General features: G+C 38.8%; 1 protein-coding gene and 1 long non-coding RNA gene across 4 annotated transcripts in view; one reads left to right on the top strand and one right to left on the bottom strand.

Annotated features, from left to right (window-relative positions):
• Window positions 1-20812, bottom strand: part of FAM151B (family with sequence similarity 151 member B) — a 37104-nt gene extending 16292 nt beyond the window's left edge. The window contains exons 1-3 of the mRNA XM_059418147.1: window positions 20729-20812; window positions 14658-14783; window positions 11638-11803 (exon numbers count right to left, since the gene is read on the bottom strand). Coding sequence (XP_059274130.1) covers window positions 11638-11803; window positions 14658-14783; window positions 20729-20753 — 317 coding nt within the window. The 5' untranslated portion in view covers window positions 20754-20812. The remainder of the gene's footprint in view (window positions 1-11637; window positions 11804-14657; window positions 14784-20728) is intronic.
• Window positions 20813-21025: 213 nt separating this feature from the next.
• LOC132028772 (uncharacterized) overlaps window positions 21026-22982 on the top strand; it is a 69671-nt gene continuing 67714 nt past the window's right edge. For 2 of the 3 annotated variants that reach the window (XR_009407540.1, XR_009407539.1), the window contains exon 1: window positions 21026-21117. This is a non-coding gene — a long non-coding RNA (uncharacterized LOC132028772). The remainder of the gene's footprint in view (window positions 21118-22982) is intronic. The other variant, XR_009407541.1, reaches the window with a different exon arrangement.

The raw sequence follows: 22982 nt of genomic DNA, 5'->3' as shown, positions 1-22982 counted from the left end.
CAGGGATATTGGTCTGAAATTCTCCTTTCTGATGGGGTCTTTGCCTGGTTTGGGGATCAGGGTAATGCTGGCTTCATAGAGGGCGCCTGGGTGGCTCAGTGGGTTAAGTCGCTGCCTTCGGCTCAGGTCGTGATCTCAGGGTCCTGGGATCGAGTCCCGCATCAGGCTCTCTGCTCGGCAGGGAGCCTGCTTCCCTCTCTCTCTCTCTCTGCCTGCCTCTCTGCCTACTTGTGATCTCTCTATGTCAAATAAATAAATAAAATCTTTAAAAAAAAATGCTGGCTTCATAGAAAGACTCTGGAAGTTTTCCTTCTGTTTCTATTTTTTGAAACAGCTTCAGGAGAATAGGTATTATTTCTTCTTTGAATGTTTGGTAGTATTCCGCAGGGGATCCGTCAGGTCCTGGGCTCTTGTTTTGGGGGAGGTTTTTGATCACTGCTTCAATCTCATTACTAGATATTTATCTATTCAGGTTGTCAATTTCTTCCTGTTTCAGTCTTGGAAGTTTATAGGTTTCCAGGAATGCATCCATTTAAAAGGCAGACACTTAACCAACTGAGCTATCAGGTCTCCTCTTAGTTACTACTTAAATAAAAAAGCAGTTTTACTCTTTTTTCTACATCTATTATGACATCTATAGATTCTGAAACAATAAGGTTCTAATCAGCCTACATAAATTTTACTTATTTTTTAAAAAGATTTATTTATTTATTTATTTGACAGAGAGATCACAAGTAGACAGAGAGGCAGGCAGAGAGAGGGGGGGAAGCAGGCTCCCTGCTGAGCAGAGAGCCTGACATGGGACTCGATCCCAGGACCCCAAGATCATGACCTGAGCCGAAGGCAGCAGCTTAACCCACTGAGCCGACCAGGTGCCCCAAATTTTACTTATTGTTAAAGATATATTTATTTACTTTAGAGAGAGCAAGCAGGGTGAGGGGCAGAGGGAAAGGAAGAGAGAGAATCCTCACGTAGACTCTTTGCTAAGAGCAGAGCCCAATGCAGGACTCCATCCCAAGACCCTGAGATCATGACCTGAGCTGAAATGAAGAGTTGGAAGCTTAACCAACTGAGCAACCTAGGCACCCCCATAAATTTTACTTTTTTAAATAATACACATATGAACTTTACTGGACTACTACACTACTTATAATTCTGAATCTCTTCTGAATCTTTAAAGCCTAAGTTTGCTTCTGAGAAAATTAGGTTTTAGTGACTACTACAGTGGGAGGCTAAGAGTTGGGGAGATGGCTGTCAGAGGGGAACATTCAGTATCTTCTCCTCACATTTCCATCTTTCTTAGTGGATTCAAGTCCACCTGCCTATGCTTCCAACACTCTCCAACTCACTCCTTTCAGGCCTCCTAGTATAAGGAGAAAAAGTAATAACTTCCCTATTTATTAGGTCATATTTATTAGTGAGAAAGGATACTATTCATTAAAACCAGAGGAAGCTAGCCTCCAGCCTCTCTTTCACTCTGCTCCCGTGTAGTGAACTTCTTTTTTAAAAATACATTTTATTGGTCAAGATGGTGGAGAAGTAGCAGGCTGAGACTACTTCAGCTAGCAGGAGATCAGCTAGATAGCTTATCTAAAGATTGCAAACACCTGAAAATCCATCGGCAGATTGAAGAGAAGAAGAACAGCAATTCTAGAAAGAGAAAAACAACCACTTTCTGAAAGGTAGGACTGGTGGAGAAGTGAAACCAAAGTGATGGGAAGATTGACCCCGGGGGGAGGGGCTGGCTCCCGGCAAGCGGCGGAGCAACAGAGCACAAAATCAGGACTTTTAAAAGTCTGTTCCGCTGAGGGACATCGCTCCAGAGGCTAAACTGGGGTGAAGCCCACGCGGGGTCAGTGTGGCCTCAGGTCCTGCAGGGTCACAGAAGGATGGGGGGTGTCTGAGTGTTGCAGAGCTTGCGGGTATTGGAACGGGAAAGCCGACTACAGAGACAGAGCCGGCAGTAAGCTCACAGCTCGGTGTTACCTTGAACCAGTCACAGGCTCGGTGAGCTCGGAGCGCGGCCAGAGGTCAGGCAGACGGGAGTTACTGGGCGCTGTTCTCTGAGGGCGCACTGAAGAGTGAAGCCCAGGGCTCTCGGCTCCTCCAGGCCGGAGACCAGGAGGCCGCCATTTGTATTCCCGTCCTCCGGAACTCTATGGAAAGCACTCAGGGAACAAAAGCTTCTGAAAGCAAACCCGAGGGGATTACTCAGCCTGGCCCCTGGTAAGGGTGGTGCAATTCCGCCTGGGTAGCAAAGACACTTGAGAATCACTACAACAGGCCCCTCCCCGAGAAGATCAACAAGAAATCCAGCCAAGACCAAGTTCACCTACCAAGGAGAGCAGCAGAATTCCAGAGGAGGAGAAAGCAAAGCACAGAACTCATGGCTTTATCCCTGTGATTTTTTAATCTTGCAGTTCACATAATTTTTTTCTTTTTCATTTTTTTTCTCTTCTTCTGCTAATTTTTTTTTTAACTTTTACCCTTTTCTTTTTTAACATTTTTAAACTAGTTTATCTAATATATATATTTTCTTTTTTATACTTTTCTTTATTCATTTTCTTTTTTTTTTAATTCTTTTTTTTTTCTTTTTCTTTCTTTCTTTTTGAACCTCTTTTTATCCCTTTTCTCCCCCCTCACGATTTGGGATCTCTTCTGATTTGGTTAAAGCATATTTTCCTGGGGTTGTTGTCACCCTTTTAGTATTTTACTTGCTCATTGATATACTCTTAGCTGGACAAAATGACAAGGCGGAAAAATTCACCACAAAAAAAAGAACAAGAGGCAGTACCGAAGGCTAGGGACCTAATCAATACAGACATTGGTAATATGTCAGATCTAGAGTTCAGAATGACAATTCTCAAGGTTCTAGCCGGGCTCGAAAAAGGCATGGAAGATATTAGAGAAACCCTCTCCAGAGATATAAAAGCCCTTTCTGGAGAAATAAAAGAACTAAGATCTAACCAAGTTGAAATTAAAAAAAAGCTATTAATGAGGTGCAATAAAAAATGGAGGCTCTCACTGCTAGGATAAATGAGGCAGAAGAAAGAATTAGCGATATAGAAGACCAAATGACAGAGAATATAGAAGCTGAGCAAAAGAGGGACAAACAGCTACTGAACCACGAGGGGAGAATTCGAGAGATAAGTGACACCATAAGACGAAACAACATTAGAATAATTGGGATTCCAGAAGAAGAAGAAAGAGAGAGGCGAGCAGAAGGTATACTGGAGAGAATTATTGGGGAGAATTTCCTCAATATGACAAACAGAATGAGCATCAAAATTCAGGAGGTTCAGAGAATGCCCCTCAAAATCAATAAGAATAGGCCCACACCCCGTCACCTAATAGTAAAATTTACAAGCCTTAGGGACAGAGAAAATCCTGAAAGCAGCCCGGGAAAGAAGTCTGTAACATACAATGGTAAAAATATTAGATTGGCAGCTGACTTATCCACAGAGACCTGGCAGGCCAGAAAGAGCTGGCATGATATATTCAGAGCACTAAACGAGAAAAACATGCAGCCAAGAATACTATATCCGGCTAGGCTATCATTGAAAATAGAAGGAGAGAGTAAAAGCTTCCAGGACAAACAAAAACTGAAAGAATTTGCAAACACCAAACCAGCTCTACATGAGATATTGAAAGGGCTCCTCTAAGCAAAGAAAGAGGCTACAAGTGGTAGATCAGAAAGGAACAAAGACAATATACAGTAACAGGCACCGTACAGGCAATACAATGGCACTAAATTCATATCTCTCAATAGTTACTCTGAATGTTAATGGGCTAAATGCCCCAATCAAAAGACACAGGGTATCAGAATGGATAAAGAAAGAAAACCCGGGATGCCTGGGTGGCTCAGTTGGTTGGACGACTGCCTTCGGCTCAGGTCATGATCCTGGAGTCCCGGGATTGAGTCCCGCATCGGGCTCCCAGCTCCATGGGGAGTCTGCTTCTCTCTCTGACCTTCTCCTCGTTCATGCTCTCTCTCACTGTCTCTCTCTCAAGTAAATAAATAAAATCTTTAAAAAAAAAAAAGAAAGAAAGAAAACCCATCTATATGTTGCCTACAAGAAACTCATTTTAAGCCCGAAGACACCTCCAGATTTAAAGTGAGGGGGTGGAAAAGAATTTACCATGCTAATGGACATCAGAAGAAAGCAGGAGTGGCAATCCTTATATCAGATCAATTAGATTTTAAGCCAAAGACTATAATAAGAGATGAGGAAGGACACTATATCATACTCAAAGGGTCTGTCCAACAAGAAGATTTAACAATTTTAAATATCTATGCCCCCAATGTGGGAGCAGCCAACTATATAAACCAATTAATAACAAAATCAAAGAAACACATCAACAATAATACAATAATAGTAGGGGACTTTAACACTCCCCTCACTGAAATGGACAGGTCATCCAAGCAAAAGATCAGCAAGGAAATAAAGGCCTTAAACGACACACTGGACCAGATGGACATCACAGATATATTCAGAATATTTCATCCCAAAGCAACAGAATACACATTCTTCTCTAGTGCACATGGAACATTCTCCAGAATAGATCACATCCTCGGTCCTAAATCAGGACTCAACCGGTATCAAAAGATTGGGATCATTCCCTGCATATTTTCAGACCACAATGCTCTAAAGCTAGAACTCAACCACAAAAGGAAGTTTGGAAAGAACCCAAATACATGGAGACTAAACAGTATCCTTCTAAAGAATGAATGGGTCAACCGGGAAATTAAAGAAGAATTGAAAAAAATCATGGAAACAAATGATAATGAAAATACAACGGTTCAAAATCTGTGGGACACAACAAAGGCAGTCCTGAGAGGAAAATATATAGCGGTACAAGCCTTTCTCAAGAAACAAGAAAGGTCTCAGGTACACAACCTAACCCTACACCTAAAGGAGCTGGAGAAAGAACAAGAAAGAAACCCTAAGCCCAGCAGGAGAAGAGAAATCATAAAGATCAGAGCAGAAATCAATGAAATAGAAACCAAAAAAACAATAGAACAAATCAACGAAACTAGGAGCTGGTTCTTTGAAAGAATTAATAAAATTGATAAACCCCTGGCCCGACTTATCAAAAAGAAAAGAGAAAGGACCCAAATAAATAAAATCATGAATGAAAGAGGAGAGATCACAACTAACACCAAAGAAATACAAACTATTATAAGAACATACTATGAGCAACTCTATGCCAACAAATTTGACAATCTGGAAGAAATGGATGCATTCCTAGAAACATATAAAGTACCACAACTCAACCAGGAAGAAATAGAAAGCCTGAACAGACCCATAACCAGTAAGTAGATTGAAAGAGTCATTAAAAATCTCCAAACAAACAAAAGCCCAGGGCCAGACGGCTTCCCAGGGGAATTCTACCAAACATTTAAAGAAGAACTAATTCCTATTCTCCTGAAACTGTTCCAAAAAATAGAAATGGAAGGAAAACGTCCAAACTCATTTTATGAGGCCAGCATCACCTTGATCCCCAAACCAGACAAGGATCCCATCAAAAAAGAGAGCTATAGACCAATATCCTTGATGAACACAGATGAGAAAATTCTCACCAAAATACTAGCCAATAGGATTCAACAGTACATTAAAAGGATTATTCACCACGACCAAGTGGGATTTATTCCAGGGCTGCAAGGTTGGTTCAACATCCGCAAATCAGTCAATGTGATACAACACATCAATAAAAGAAAGAACAAGAACCATATGATACTCTCAATAGATGCTGAAAAAGCATTTGACAAAGTACAGCATCCCTTCCTGATCAAAACTCTTCGAAGTGTAGGGATAGAGGGCACATACCTCAATATCATCAAAGCCATCTATGAAAAACCCACTGCAAATATCATTCTCAATGGAGAAAAACTGAAAGCTTTTCCGCTAAGGTCAGGAACACGGCAGGGATGTCCATTATCACCACTGCTATTCAACATAGTACTAGAAGTCCTAGCCTCAGCAATCACACAACAAAAGGAAATTAAAGGCATCCAAATCGGCAAAGAAGAAGTCAAATTATCACTCTTCGCAGATAATATGATACTATATGTGGAAAACCCAAAAGACTCCACTCCAAAACTGCTAGAACTTGTACAGGAATTCAGTAAAGTGTCAGGATATAAAATCAATGCACAGAAATCAGTTGCATTTCTCTACACCAACAACAAGACAGAAGAAAGAGAAATTAAGGAGTCAATCCCATTTACAATTGCATCCCAAACCATAAGATACCTAGGAATAAACCTAACCAAAGAGGCACAGAATCTATACTCAGAAAACTATAAAGTACTCATGAAAGAAATTGAGGAAGACACAAAGAAATGGAAAAATGTTCCATGCTCCTGGATTAGAAGAATAAATATTGTGAAAATGTCTATGCTACCTAAAGCAATCTACACATTTAATGAAATTCCTATCAAAGTACCATCCATCTTTTTCAAAGAAATGGAACAAATAATTCTAAAATGTATATGAAACCAGAAAAGACCTCGAATAGCCAAAGGGATATTGAAAAAGAAAGCCAAAGTTGGTGGCATCACAATTCCGGACTTCAAGCTCTATTACAAAGCTGTCATCATCAAGACAGCATGGTACTGGCACAAAAACAGACACATAGATCAATGGAACAGAATAGAGAGCCCAGAAACAGACCCTCAACTCCATGGTCAACTAATCTTCGACAAAGCAGGAAAGAATGTCCAATGGAAAAAAGACAGCCTCTTCAATAAATGGTGCTGGGAAAACTGGACAGCCACATGCAGAAAAATGAAATTGGACCATTTCCTTACACCACACACAAAAACAGACTCAAAATGGATGAAGGACCTCAATGTGAGAAAGGAATCCATCAAAATCCTCCTGTGAGGAGAACACAGGCAGCAACCTCTTCGACCACAGCCGCAGCAACATCTTCCTAGGAACATCGCCAAAGGCAAGGGAAGCAAGGGCAAAAATGAACTATTGGGATTTCATCAAGATCAAAAGCTTTTGCACAGCAAAGGAAACAGTTAACAAAATCAAAAGAAAACTGACAGAATGGGAGAAGATATTTGCAAACGACATATCAGATAAAGGACTAGTGTCCAAAATGTATAAAGAACTTAGCAAACTTGGGACGCCTGGGTGGCTCAGTTGGTTAAGCAGCTGCCTTCGGCTCAGGTCATGATCCCAGCGTCCTGGGATCGAGTCCCACATCGGGCTCCTTGCTCAGCAGGGAGCCTGCTTCTCCCTCTGCCTCTGCCTGCCATTCTGTCTGCCTGTGCTCGCTCTCGCTCTCTCTCTCTGATAAATAAATAAAATCTTTAAAAAAAAAAAAAAAAAGAACTTAGCAAACTCAACACCCAAAGAACAAATAATCCAATCAAGAAATGGGCGGAGGACATGAACAGACATTTCTGCAAAGACATCCAGATGGCCAACAGACACATGAAAAAGTGCTCCATATCACTCGGCATCAGGGAAATACAAATCAAAACCACAATGAGATATCACCTCACACCAGTCAGAATGGCTAAAATCAACAAGTCAGGAAATGACAGATGCTGGTGAGGATGCGGAGAAAGGGGAACCCTCCTACACTGTTGGTGGGAATGTAAACTGGTGCAACCATTCTGGAAAACAGCATAGAGGTTCCTCAAAATGTTGAAAATAGAACTGCCCTATGACCCAGCAATTGCACTACTGGGTATTTACCCTAAAGATACAAATGTAGTGATCCGAAGGGGCACGTGCACCCGAATGTTTATAGCAGCAATGTCCACAATAGCCAAACTATGGAAAGAACCTAGATGTCCATCAACAGATGAATGGATAAAGAAGATGTGGTATATATACACAATGGAATACTATGCAGCCATCAAAAGAAATGAAATCTTGCCATTTGTGACAACATGGATGGAACTAGAGCGTATCATGCTTAGCGAAATAAGTCAAGGGGAGAAAGACAACTATCATATGATCTCCCTGATATGAGGAAGTGGTGATGCAACATGGGGGCTTAAGTGGGTAGGAGAAGAATCAATGAAACAAGATGGGATTGGGAGGGAACCAAACCATACGTGACTCTTAATCTCACAAAACAAACTGAGGGTTGCTGGGGGGAGGGGTGTTGGGAGAAGGGGGGTGGGGTTATGGACATTGGGGAGGGTATGTGCTATGGTGAGTGCTGTGAAGTGTGTAAAACCTGGTGATTCACAGACCCCTGGGGATAAAAATATATGTTTATAAAAAAATACATTTTATTTATTTAATTTATTTATTAGAGAGATAGAGAGAGAGCACAAGTAGACAGAGCAGCGGGCAAAGGGAGAGGGAGAAGCAGGCTTCCTGCCCAGCAGGGAGCCTGATGTGGGGCTCAATCCCAGGACCCTGGGATCATGACCTGAGCCAAAGGCAGACACTTAACCAACTGAGCCACCCAGGTGCCCCATGAATTTCTTTTTGTTCATTCTTCTAGCTCTGAAGTGGAGGCCCTAAATGTTAGTGGATTACTAAACTCTAATGCTGGACCTTGCAGACTTTAATTCAGATGCTATCATTTCTATGGGGGTATAGCTCAGTGGTAGAGCATTTGACTGCAGATGCTATCATTTCTCTGTCTCAAATGCTTTCTGCCCTGGTTAATATCAGTGCCATGTTAAAATACAATTCTGAGATTAGGCACCCCCATTTTTGGTAGCAAGCAACTTGTACCTGTGACCCCAAAGCTTGCTTATCTGCAAGTCCTATAGCAGCAGCCAAGTTCCTGTGGCGTTCTGCTCTTCATGGGTGGAACAGGAAGAAAACCTGAATTAATTCATACATATCTGCCACCAACATCTGTTTTTCCAGCAAGAATTCTGATTTCTTAAGAAATCTGGTGTCTGCGAAGGTTGGATTAAAACTCATTTCCAGCTTACATTCAGGGAGGAGATTCTTAGGCTTTCTCAATTTAGTAAGGTGATATAGGGCATTCAATAATGGCTTACTACTGGATAACATCAGCAGACAGCATATTCTCCCCAAAATTGAAATCCCACCTGCATACATGAAGGGTCTACAATGGCAAAGCACTGTGCAGTTAAACCTAAGGAGTTATGACATAGAACATAATGAAAAAGGATTTAATATATATATTCTATATGTAAATATTTTAATTATTGCTGACTATAGACTATGCTAATGTTACTTGCCCTTATCAGTAACTTAAGAAAAACAAAACCAATTATATTAAGAAAAACCTAAAACATTACTGAAGAAAATAAAACCTTTTGTGTTGTAATTTTTATTTTTCTAGAACAGAAAGCTGACAAAACAATGGTAAAATCCTTCTTGAAGAGTAAATGTCGAGGAAAAGCCATAACATTTTTGGAGTCAAAGGCTGAGGATACACTTTGCCCAACAGCAACATATGAGGTATACTTCAAAGAATAACATCATGTTTCAGATAAATTTTAGTACTTAATTATTATTTGTATACCAAACAAAATAACTTAGAGCTATAAAATAAGAACCAGTAAAGTTTGACTAATAGATCCATCAACTCCTTTTACAGAGGTAGCACAGTGTCTTCCTTCACAGTGTGAACTCTCCAGCCAGGCTGGCAGATTTCCTGCCACCTCTGCGACAATAAGCAGTCTACTGACTCCTCTCTGCCTCTTTCCTCATCTGGAAATGAGGATGATAGCAATAAGCTACCTCCTAGGATTGCTATGAGGATCAAATGAATCAACACATTCAGTGCTCTTAGAAAAGTGTCAGACACAGTATACATGTCCATAGAACTGTTAGGTAAATTCATTTCCTTCAAATATGTTCTGACCAAAACATCTGCAAAACTCATTTCTTAGTGGCTCAGCATATGTGTGTGTGGTAGCCGTTAGGAATGAATGAGCTGATCTGACTAGTGAGGAGCCACAGAATGTATTAGAGAGAACAATTCAATGGGCAATAGTAAACATATACATGAAAAGGCAAGGAGAGCTAAAACTCTGAGTCACAAAACATTAAAGATCAAATGCTTTATTTCATGGTATCGAGAAAACTGAACCAGCTCCAGGAAACCTGGGCTCTTGTCCTAGCTCAGCTGTCAAATTCAGCTCTTGTTCTTGAGTCAATTGTTTAACTTCTCTAGGATTAAGTCTCTTTGTCAATAAAACAGAGTTGGGCCATTCACCACTCTAAGAGCTTTAAGATCTTAAAATAGCTCTCTCCCGGGGCCTGGTTGGCTCAGTCAGCTAAGCACCTGCCTTGGGCTCAGGTCACGATCCCAGGATCCCAACATTAAGCCATGCTTGGGAGCTCCCTGCTCAGAGGGGAGAGTATGCTTCTCCCTCTATCTCTCCCCCCAGCTTATGCTCTCTCTTGCTTATTCTCTCAAATAAATAAATAAATAAATAAATAAATAAATAAATAAATAAATAAAAATCTTTAAAAAAATTAGCTCTATCATTCACCAAGAGTATAGTGAGATTTACTGGCATATTTAGTCCTACAACAAGCAGAGTCACGTTAATAATTCTATAAGTAAGATTTCCAAATCTTTATTAATTTCTTGAGAAAATTCCATTTAAAAGTACTGTTCATAAATAAGGCAGGTTTTACCACAAGTCCTAGATTTTTTTTTTTTTTTTTAGATTTTATTTATTTGACAGAGGCAGGGAGCTAGAGTACAAGTGGTGGGGGAGGGGTGCGGAGGGAGAGGCAAAGTGAGAGGGAGAAGCAGACTGAGCGCTGAGCAGGGGAGCCTGATGCAGGGCTTGATCCCCACACACTGGGATCATGACCTGAACCGAAGGCAGATGCTTAAACCACTGAGACACCCAGGTCCCCTAAATCCTAAACTTTCATAGCAGTCCCCTTTATGGGGCTTATGGTGAGCTTTTGTAGTAGCACAGTATATTCCTGGCTTTACCTATAATTTTTATACTGCTAAAATACCCCAAAAGTATAATTTTCCACAACAGCCACAGAAAAGGAAATAACACTTAATCTTGCTCTTCACTGTCAATGCTTCCAAAATATAATTTATAAGGAAATCCTGGATTATTGAAAGACTTCTAGATAACTTCCCATATACAAATACAATGTAAATCAGGTAGGATATGCATTAACTACCCAAACTACTACCACCTCTTTCTCAGACTTTTTTTTTTTTTTTTTTTTTAAAGAGGGTAAGTTGTGGGGGCAGGGTTGGGAGGTAGGGAGAGAGAATCCCTATGCAGGCTCCATGCTCAGCACTTAGTGCAATGCGGGACGTGATCTCACAACCCTGAGATCATGATCTGAGCTAAAATCAAGAGTGTGATGCTTAACTGACTGAGCCACCCAGGTTCCCTTCGGACTACTTTTAGTGAAAGTAGCATTTTAAATTTTACCATTCTATTATCACAATGGTCATTTGTGATAAATTCCTTTATAAAAATGAACTTAATTTTAGCTTCAAAGGGTTCCTAAGAAACAATTTAAGTGAACAACTCAATAGGTCTTAGGTCCCTTCTTGAAACATACTAGTTTGTAATTCCATTTTCAGTTTGAAGTATAAACTTAGTCAACTACAGATATATGAAGCTATTAATCTTTTATTTGCATTGTTACTCTACAGCAACTAAAAGACTGAAAATGTTTATACAAATACCTCTTGAAATCCAGCTTGATGCCTTTATTGCTTTTTATAACTGCAGTCAGCCATTCCTGTAAAGTATTATCACTATTTGTTTCAGGAGGATGGGCCATGATTGGTTGGCTATATTCTGACCCATCACTCGGAAGGAGGACATCAGCCTCTATCATGTGAGCAGTACCTGTCCAAATAAAAGAACTTAAGTTAATGCTAATAAAACAGGGACTGAAGAAGATGTCAGGTCCAGTAGTCTTTTGAGGAAGATAAAAACTAACATTTACTGAATAACTACTAAGTACCAGGTACTGTACTAGGCCTTCACAAGTTTGTTTGTTTCAAAGATGAGCAAACAGACAAGGAGTTAAATGCCTTTCTGTAGATCTACAGCTCTCAAGCTGATGTTAAAATATTAATTTCTTTCCAGTACATAGCAAAGTGAGTATACAAAAGAAAGGATTAATATGTGTTCATTGAAGTTTCTGAGAATAAAATAGTACTTTTATCTTCTCACTCCTCACATTAGAAATTATAGATATTTATTGCTTATAGTAACACTTTTCCTGAAGATATTACAAAAGTTTTTTTAAATACATATTTTATTCTCAAAAAGACTCAATGTTTTGTTTCTTACCAGGACATTTTTAAATATGAATGTATTTAAAATCTAAATGTTAAAAAATAAATAAATTTAAATGCTAAAACCATAAAATAAAATTACATTATATGTAATAACTTCTGTAACAACTTTGACTATTCTGAGCTCTACATATGTTGACAGTGCAATAAATACCAAGTGGTACTTTTACATTGTTTCTCCTGTACTCTTTTTAAAATCATAGACATTGTTGAAAATCCAGTTTCCCATTTTAACCAAACTGAAACAGATGTATTAATAATAGTTATACTATGTTTACATATTCTGGGAGAAATGAGATGAACCACTGAAATATAGCCTTCATATCTCTAGTATCCTCTCTCTTTTCCTTTAGCCTAAAAAGAAATCACAAAACTAACCACGGCTGAGAAAAGGGATTTGTGAAGAGCATTTCCAAACTATAAAATATGGGGCTCTGGTTTTGCCTAACAGAATGTAAAAAGGACATTATCTGAAGACTAAGTAACCTATGAAAACTTCCTGGATCAATATATTGATCTATTGATCTCTATACTATTTTTAGTAAAGTATAATAAAAAATACTATATTTTTAGTATAAGATTTCAGCATATACTATTATGAATTATAAATTTTTAACAAATTTTTCCAAATTTTTAGCTGCTATTACATAGAAATAAAATTTATTTTGTTTTGACTTTGTATCCTGAGATTTTTCTAAATTTACCCATGAATTTCAATCATTTATCTGTGAGATTTTTTGATTTTCTATATATACAACCATTATGTCTGTAAGTAGTACTTTATTTCTTCCTTTTTTCCATTTTTAAAAATTAACATAGGGGTGCCTGGGTGGCTTAGTTGGTTAGGCATCTGCTTTTGGCTGGGATCATGATCCTGGGGTTCTGGGATCCAATCCCGAGGGCTCCCTACTTAGCAGAGAGTCTGCTTCTCCCTCTGACCCTTTCCCTTGCTCATGCTCTCTTTCTCCCTCTCTCTCTTTCAAATGAATGAATAAAATCTTTTAAAAATTGACATATAATTCACAGACCATAAAATTCCACTTTTAAAGTATATATTCAATAATTTTTTATTTTTTAGATTTTAAAAAATTTATTTATTTCACACACACACACACACACACACACACACAGAGCATAAGCAGGAGAAGCAGCAGGCAGAGGAAGAGGGAGAAGCAGGATCCCCGCTGAGCAGGGAGCCTGATGTTGGCTCCATCTAGGACCTTGGGATCATGACCTGAGCCAAAGGTAGACACTTAACCAACTGAGCCTCCCAGGTGCCCCAATTCAGTGGTTTTCTAGGATATTCAAAAGGCTGTGCAACCACCACCAGTACCTAATGCCAGAAAAATTTCATTATCCCAAAAAGAAACCCTGTATCCATTAGCATTCACTCCCTATTCTCTACTCACACCAGCTCCTGGCATCCACTAAACAACTTTTTCTTCAGTGTTGCTTTTGCTAAAATTCATTTATTACACAATCACTGTGTAGTTATTATGTGCTAAGCACTGTTTTAGGTATCAGGGATTCCTCCTTTTGAGGAGAAAGAATAACATTTAAAAAATATATTTATAGTAAAAGAAATATATATTCAGATACATTATCCAGATACATAATTGAGTAGGATGCAAAAGATGCATTAATTTTTATAATAAAACTTGGGACTGTGGCATTTTCCTTGTACCAGGTCACTTTGAGCTATGCCCTAGACCTCTTGGGTGATATGCTTTCAGTCTCCTGTGCTGCTGCAGCCAACATGGGTAGTTCATAGGAAGTAGCTAAAAAAACTGCTATAGTGTTCATCTATAATGAAGGCATATATATAACTATATATCCTATATAGATATATAGATAAATAGATAAAAGATAGATATAGATATAGACAGATAAATACATACATGTGAGATATATATATATATATATATATATATATATATATTTTCTTAAATAGATTAAGTTAGTAAACCAAAGTCCTGGTTTCTAGTCCAAGGCAATTAATTATAAATTAGTACATAATGACTTCATCCATCCATTAACATACTTGTTGAACTTCTCCTTAGTACACTATGAAGGACACAAAAATATGTAAGATATACAACACTGATATTAAAAATTTGCTCAAATAACTACAATGTATAAGCAAGTGTAATAATATATTGAGAGTTTCAAGTAGACACAGAAAAAGTAAATCACTTCTGGAAAATAAGAAAATTCTTCCATTATGCAAATTTGTTCATTTTGCAAACAAAATGAGATCTTTTATAAAAGTACTTATGTCAGCCTACAATTTTCACTTTGATCATCTAAGTCTTTGATACCCAAAAATATGCCTACATATCACAAAAAGACCTGAATCAATCTATTATCCAGTATAAATACAAGAAACTGTATTGACTTACTTTTCAGTGCCTCATTCAGTTGTGCCTTATGGTTAGCTGCATGATACCAGACGATCTCAGCGCCATCTTCTGTTGTGATCAGGTTATTTCTCAGAAAATATTCTAGTACATTTTCACTCCAAGATCCTAAAACAACATTTAAATCAAAATGAATGGATTGTTTTTCATGGGGCAAACATTTTTTAATAATATTGGGCAGAGTATATTTTTGTGGAGAATAAAAAGTAATTAAACTGGAAATTATACAAGATTTCAAAAATTGAGAACAAACAGGATGTGGCAGGTGTATATTATATATATAAACTAGCTATATATAAGTAATAATTAGTAAGCATACAGGATAGTCTATTTGAAACTCAGAAGCATGAGGAAGAAGGGAGGAAGAAAAACAAATGGTAAGAAGCAGTTATTTTTAAAGATTTTTTTTTTCATTTATTTGACAGAGATTACAAGTAGTCAGAGAGGCAGGCAGTGAGTGAGAGGGGGAAGTAGGCTCCCTGCTGAGCAGAGAGTCTGATGCGGGGCTCGATCCCAGGACTCTGAGATTATGACCTGAGCCGAAGGCAGAGGCTTTAACCCACTGAGCCACCCAGGCGCCCCAAGAAGCAGTTATTCTAAAGCAAGAATTTTCACATGATACTGTTTCCAACCTTGGACTATAAATAAGTAAAATGAATGTGAAGTCATATTAAAAGCTATATTAAAACTTCTTAAATTTTGTGCAACTTAATTGTTTTCTTCACCTGAGGCCCCATTCTATATTCATATAACAATTTAGAATCTTAAACAACACATGTTAAGTATATTCACCTTCAGATTATGAATCTCAATAATATTTATATGAGTGACTAAGCTTCTGAATTAGTAATTATAGGTTTATCTAGCATGTAAAAATACACATAACTCCCTATCAACTACTTTTTGGCTCCCCATATTTTCTATTAATTAAGCCTTAAAATATGTGAGTTAAGACTAAAATATTACTTGAATCCAAGTCTACTCCATTCTATGTCATATCCCAATATAACAATGAGAAAAATAGTTATGTACCCAATTCTTGTTTATTCACTTAAACATTTTAGTGCCTACCAATTGGCTGCAAATTCCTTATACATGAGATTATGTCTTCTGTTAATTTTTTATTAACTCTGCCTAATAAACTGTTAAAAACCTACAAATGGCCAGCAGAAACTGCCAATTAAGACATCAAGGAAAAGGCAAATTTTGATTACAGAATGGAGGGACATAAGAGAACTTCTTAATATGCATGGAATATAGCAACCACTCTGTATACTGAGCTATAGAACAAAGGTGAGAGTTAGCTATAGCATCCACTATAATCCAAAATTACATGGTTCTATTTAGCATATCCAACAGTCACAGACTATTCAGACTCAGATGAAAATACATAGCAATTTTTTTAATACTTGAGTTAGGCATTTTTAGAAGGCACATTAATTATAGGCTAAAACAGAAATGTCATACAATGGAAAAACAATTAAAACATAGTATATCTTCATGATAAAATATGTGACTGATATAGTTGTTTTAAAAGTTTTTGAGATGGGATGCCTGGGTGATGCAGCTGGTTAAGAATCTTCTTTTGGCTCAGGTCATGATCTCAGGGTCTTGGGATCAAGCCCTGCATCCCCGCTTGGCAGGAAGCCTGCTTCTCCCTCTCCCAAGTGAAAGAGAGAGGCGGGAGAGTGGTGTCAGAGTGATACAATGAAAAAAGAACAAAAAACAAAAAAACCAAAAAACTTCACTAGCCATTGTTGGCTCTGAAATGGGGGAAGAGACCAAAAGCCAAGGAACTCAAGCAGTCTCTAGAGGAGGGTGAAGGCTAAAACACAGATTCTCCTAGAGCCTCCAGAAGGAATGCAGTCATGCTGCCACTTTGATTTTAGGTCAGTGAGACCATTTTAGACTTCTGACCTACAGAAGGACACACATAATAAATGTGTGTTGTTTCAGTAACAAAAACTAATGCTCTAAAAAAAATGTAGTCTGTTTATTTTTTAAAAAGTAGGAGAAAACAAAAAAAGAGATACATAGTATACGGTGGCATGCATGTAGACTATGTTCTTAAAATTCAGGATTGTTGGGACGCCTGGGTGGCTCAGTTGGTTAAGCAGCTGCCTTCGGCTCAGGTCATGATCCCAGCATCCTGGGATCAAGTCCCACATCGGGCTCCTTGCTCAGCAGGGAGCCTGCTTCTCCCTCTGCCTCTGCCTGCCATTCTGTCTGCCTGTGCTTGCTCCCTCTCTCTCTCTGATAAATAAATAAAATCTTAAAAAAAAAAAATTCAGGATTGTTAGTGTCAACAAAAAGAGGAGGCAGAACTGAAATAAAAGCATTTAGCTGAGGTCTGAGAATTGCAATTTAGGGAGTTTTTAAAAAATTCAAAGGGGTTTTTTAAGACAAAGAATGCTTCTATATATTGTTTTACAAAAAATTTTAACTGGTGTTGAGGGCAGAAAATTAATCTTAGCTAAACAGAGTTAGTTGCTAAGTCTATCAATAAGAAAAAGTCTGTTACTGTAGTAAGTTGCAGGTACTCCTGCAGAGTCCTTGGAATATTTGCAGTTTAGCCCAGTTCTAAAAGTTCAAGGTTCTACCTGATGAGAAGGTGCATAAGCACCTCCTTGCCTTATGGCCCCATTTTATAAGCCCTTGACATAAGTTATTCCATTTTATTTTACCAGTCACATTAGAAAATATATCAAAAAGTTACTATTGGCATTGTGTGGACATTTTTTCCTACTTCAACATATTCTACAGATTTTCTATAATGAGCATGTATTATATTTACAATCAGGAAAAAATTTAAGCTGAAAAAAGAATATGTCACCAAAGCTGCCTAATGTGACTACTTAGGATTATGTAAAAAATACTGTAAGCTTCTGGGCGCCCCTGTGGGGCTTGATCGGTTAGGGCCTCTGAGTGGCTCAGTCAGTTAAACATCTCACTCTCGATTTCAGCTCAGGTCATGCTCTCAGGGGCCTGGGAATCTAGTGTTGCTCAGCAGGGAGTCTGCTTAAGATTCTCTCCCTCTCCCTCCCACCCCTCAATCTCTCTCAAATAAATAAATAAATCTTAAAAAAATAACAAAGATACTGTAACCTTCTGGAGTAGAGCTGCCTGGTTTAAATTTTTCTTTTTCTATACATTCCTTTAAAAAAATATTTTATTTATTTATTTGACACAGAGAGAGAGAGAATACAGCAGGGGGAGTAGGAGAGGGAGAAGCAGACTCCCCACTTTGGGGTCAAGTGACAGGGACACACTAGTTACCAGCTTCTGGAAGTTGTATAACAAAAAGCTGGAATAATGCTTGGCCACATCTCTTCATCTTCACTTCTCACTCTTGCCCAATTCCAGGAGAAATCAGACTAACCAAAACTACTCTCCAATTCAATCTACTGAAATTATAGATCAGGTAAATGTCACTTTCAACCAGGACCTTAAGATGCAACATTTCTATCCCCCACCACTCCTTTGCAACATCATACTAGAAATATTAGCTATGCACTAAGACAATAAAAGTAAATAAAAAGTATATAAATTGGGGAAGAAAATATAAAACAGTCTTTGTTCACAGACATGATTTTATATGCAAAGAATCTGAAGGAATCAACACAAAAACTCCCAGAATTAGTAAGTGATTTTTGCAAGCTTGAAGGATACAGGGTTGGTATTTTTTTTTAAAGTCAACTGTTTTTCTGCTTATCAGCAAAAAACAAGTGGAATTTGAAATGAAAAATGCAATACCATTTATATTAGCACCCAAAACCCAAAAATACTTAGGTATAACTCTAACAAAATATGTACAAGATCTATAAAAGGAAAACCACAAAACTCTAATAACGAAATAAAAGAACTAAATGGAGATATTCCATGTTCATGGACAGAAAGACTCAATACTGTCATGACATCAGTTCTTCCAACTTGATCTACAGATTGAGCAATCATAATAAAAACCCACTAAGTTATTTTACAGATATTGACAAACTGACTCTAAAGTTTATACAGAGGGCATAAAAACCAAAGTAGCCAACACAATCCTGAGGGAGAATAACAAAGAGGTGACACTATCCAACATCAAGACTTACTATAAAGCTACAGTAATCAAGGCCAGGCAATACTGGTGAAAAACAACAACAACAACAACAAAAACCCCAGAAAGAGCAATGGAATAGAACAGAGAGCCCTGAAGTAAATGCCCTGTAAATATAAAGCCCTGATCTTTGGCAAAGGAACAAAGGAAATACAATGGAGTAAAGAAAATCTTTCTAACAATGATGTGGGAACAACTGGACATCCACCTGGAAAACAATGAATCTAGAAACAGACCTTACATCCTTCACAAAAATTAAATGCAAAACTGTAGAACTCCTTTAAGATAATATAGGAGGAAACCTAGATGACCTTGGGTATGGTGAAGACTCTTTAGATATAACACCAAAGGCATCACCCATGAAAGAAAGAATAGGTAAGCTGGATTTCACTAAAATGAAAAAAACTTTTGCTCTACAAAAGATAGTATCAAGAAATGAGAAAACAAGTCACAGACTGGCAGAAAATACTTGCAAAAGAACATATCTGATATTGGACTGTTATCCAAAATAGACAAAGAACACTTAAATCTCAACAGTAAGAAAAGAAACAATGTGGTTTTAAAAGTAGGTCACTTTACAAATCGTAAGAGACGCTTAATCTCACAAAACAAACAGGGATGCAGGGGGAGGGGGTAAGGGAGAGGGTGGTGGGGTTATGGACATTGGGGAGGGTATGAGTACTGTGAAGCATGTAAACCTGGCGATTCACAGACCTGTACCCCTGGGGATAAAAATACATTATATGTTTATAAAAAATAAAATAAATTAGAAAAAAGGTCACTTTATCATCATATATAAAGAAACGCCAAGCATTTGAAAAAGTCGTAATATGTCATAATATGTCTTCAGAGAAACAGAAAACAATGAGGTACAACAACACACCTACTACAATATCCAAAAGCTGGAACCCTGACAACACCAAATGCTGGTGAGAGTGGAGCAAAAGGCACTTTCATTCACTGTTGGTGGGAATGCAAAATGGTACAGCTACTTTAAAAGTTAGGCAGTTTCTTACAAAACTAAACATATTCTTATCATACAATCCAGCGGTTGTGCTCCTTGATATTTACCCAGAGAAGTTGAAAACTTAAGTTTTCAAGTTACAAAAACCTGCACGAGGATGTTTACATTGGCTTTATTCATAACAGCCCAAAATTAGAAGCAACCAACATGTCTTTCAGTGGATGAATAGATCAATAGACGTTGGTATATCCAGACAACCACCAGGAATATTACTCCAGTGCTGAAAAGAAATGAGCTCTCAAGTCGTGAAAAGAACCTTAAATGCACACTAGTAAGTGAAAGAGGTCAATCTGAAAAGGCTACATACTGTATGATTCCAACTATATGACATTCTAGAAAAGACAAAACAACGACTAGTGGTTATAGGAGGTGGGTGCGAATAAGTGGAGCACAGAGGATTTGGGGATCAGTAGAATTATTTTGTATGATACCATGAGGGATACAAAGCATTAAACACCTGTCTAAACCGAAAGAACAGACACCACCAACAGTGAACCCAAAGGTGAACTACGGACTTCGATTATAATGTGTCCATGTAGAGTCACAAGAATCGGAAATGCTGGTATTAAGCAGAGGCTCTGCACGTATTCAGGTAAGGGGTATATGGAGAATCTCGGTGACTTCCAGCTCAATTATCCGATGAATCCAAAACCACCCTAAAAAAGAATTCCTTTTTATAAAAGGGCCCAATAGTCTTGCTATTCTTGGCCGCATCATAGGCTTTAACACCCACGCGAGGAACCAAGATTCTAAGCCAGACCACAGAGCGCGCAGTGAGGACTCGGACCCCCAAGAGCAACAGGGCGTGGTGCTGCCGCAGGAGTCTCGCAAAGCGCTCCAACTATAGGTCGGAGGCCAGAGAGAGTGCCGGACTGCGAGCCAATCGCGGGCAGCCCTTCCGGGACCCACAGAGGCGGGATCCGCGCTTACCGGGGCCCCCAGCGGTCGCTGTCATGGCGACGGCCAACCGCAGTCCGCAGAGGCGCGGAGCTGTGGGCCACCGCGGTTGACCTTCACAGGTGGCGTGGAAACCCTGGAAACCCGACTCAACAAATGACACACAAAGGAGCCGCCTCCCTCGGGCCACGGACCTCCTAGGTGAGGTTTCCAAGCGGAGGCGGAAAGAGAAGCGGTGCGCACGCGCAGAGGCTGAGGCTCGAGTTTCTCCAGCGCGCAGTCTCGAGGTTGGCGTGCGCCGAGCAAGTGTCGCGCGAGTTGCTCCTCTGAGAGAGAGTCAGAAAGCGGGTAGTTCTGAAGAGCTCTACGCCAGGGAAGGCGGAGGATGAAGCTCGGAGATTGAAAGAAGTCACTGGTGTGGGGTACGATTTTCCAAAGTTTAATATATTTTCTTTTTTATTTTAGTAACATCCTAAAATGACATGGAATCATTTCCTCTAAAAACGAGTGTTTCTTCACAAGGGTACCAAAGTGATAACGTGCAAGTTTTCTGTCTCCCTCTTCCTCCCTCACGAAACACTTCCTCCCTCACGAAACACTTGTAGCAACTGGATTCTCTCACGCGTTGCCTTTTTTTTTGCCCACAACTCTTTACTTTCCGCAGCCAAGCTGAAACTAGAAAAAGACCTCAGTGGAGGTCTCAGTCAGAGCCCTGACATTTTCTCGCCCTGTGACTCTAATACATTTCAGTCAGTCGTAAAATTAGGATGACACATAACGCAAATGGCAGCCCTTCAGATTTTAATATATTGGAGTCTTTCCCCACTTGGGTTGTAATTATTTCAGTTTGTCTCCAGTCAGGCTTCCAGTGTTCTCTGGAGGTTCTCCAGCCGAGTCAAAAAGATTTCTAGAGTTTCAGAAAACGCCAAATTCTAATGATTTCAGTGTGTGTTTGTGTGTGTGTGTGTGTGTGTTTAAATCGTTGAGATATACAGTTGGTTGACTCCTCTATTTGATTTGCAGTTCCCTGATGATAAAAACGTTATCCATTTAAAGTGTCCAAGACAGTGTATTCATAGAATTTTTGTAACCACACGACAATCAAGTTAACATTTTCGTCACCCCAGGGCAGTGACTTTCCATTTCTTCCCCAACGCTGTGCAACCACAAATCTACTCTTTGTCTCTGTAGATTTGCCTCTGCTGGACACTTCACTTAAGTGGAATCATACAGTGTTAGTCTTTTGTGACTGGCTTCTTTCACTTGGCATGTCTTGGCAAGGTCCCTCAGTACTGTAGCATGCATCAGTACTTTATTCTTTGTAGCCAAGTAAAATTCCATTTTTGTATATACCACACTTTATTTGTCCATTCATCAATTAATGGACAATTGCATTGTTTCCGCTTTCTGACTGCTAATAACTAATACTGCTTATAAGCATTCTTGCATAGATTCTATATGGAAGTATGTGGAAGGAATTTCTCTTGAAGTAGAGTTGCTGGTTAATATGGTAACCATATGTTTAACTTTTTGAGGAATTGCCAAACAGTTTTTATTTATTTTATTTTACTTTATTTTATTTATTTATTTGAGAGAGAGAGCGGGAGGGGCAGAGAGAGAGAGAGAGAATCTCAAGCTGACTCCATGCTGAGTTTGGGGACTGACACAAGGCTTGATCTGAAGACCCTGAGATCATGACCTCAGCTGAAATCAAGAATCGGATGCTTAACTGACTGCATCACCCCGCTGAACAGTTTTTAAAGGCAGATCTCCCGTTTTTGCATTCTCTCCAGCAAGGATTAAGAGTTCCAATTTCTGGGGGCACCTGGGTGGCTCAGTGAGTTAAGCCTCTGCCTTCGGCTCAGGTCATGATCTCAGGGTTCTGGGATTGAGTCCCGCATTGGGCTCTCTGCTCAGCAGGGAGCCTGCTTCCCCCTCTCTCTCTGCCTGCCTCTCTGCCTGCTTGTGATCTGTCAAATGAATAAATAAAATCTTTAAAAAAAAGTTCTAATTTCTCTATATCCTCAAGAATAATTGTTATTATCTGTTGATTTTTTAAAAAAAATTGTAGCTATCTAAGTGAATAATGAAGTAGTATCTCATTCTGGTCTTGATTTGCATTTCCCTAGTGATTAATAATGTTGAGCATATTTTCAAGTGCTTATTGACTATTTTCTTTGGATAAATATTTATTCAAATCATTTGCCCATTTTTAAAAGAGATTTTATTTACTTATTTATTTGAGAAAGAGACAGAGAGAGAGACAGCATGCAAGCTGGGAGAGCAG

The sequence above is a fragment of the Mustela nigripes genome, chromosome 12, assembly GCF_022355385.1.
Source record: "Mustela nigripes isolate SB6536 chromosome 12, MUSNIG.SB6536, whole genome shotgun sequence".
Lineage (NCBI taxonomy): Eukaryota > Metazoa > Chordata > Mammalia > Carnivora > Mustelidae > Mustela > Mustela nigripes.
The sequence above is the reverse complement of the archived record's forward strand: the minus strand, read 5'-3'. Positions and strand labels throughout refer to the sequence as shown.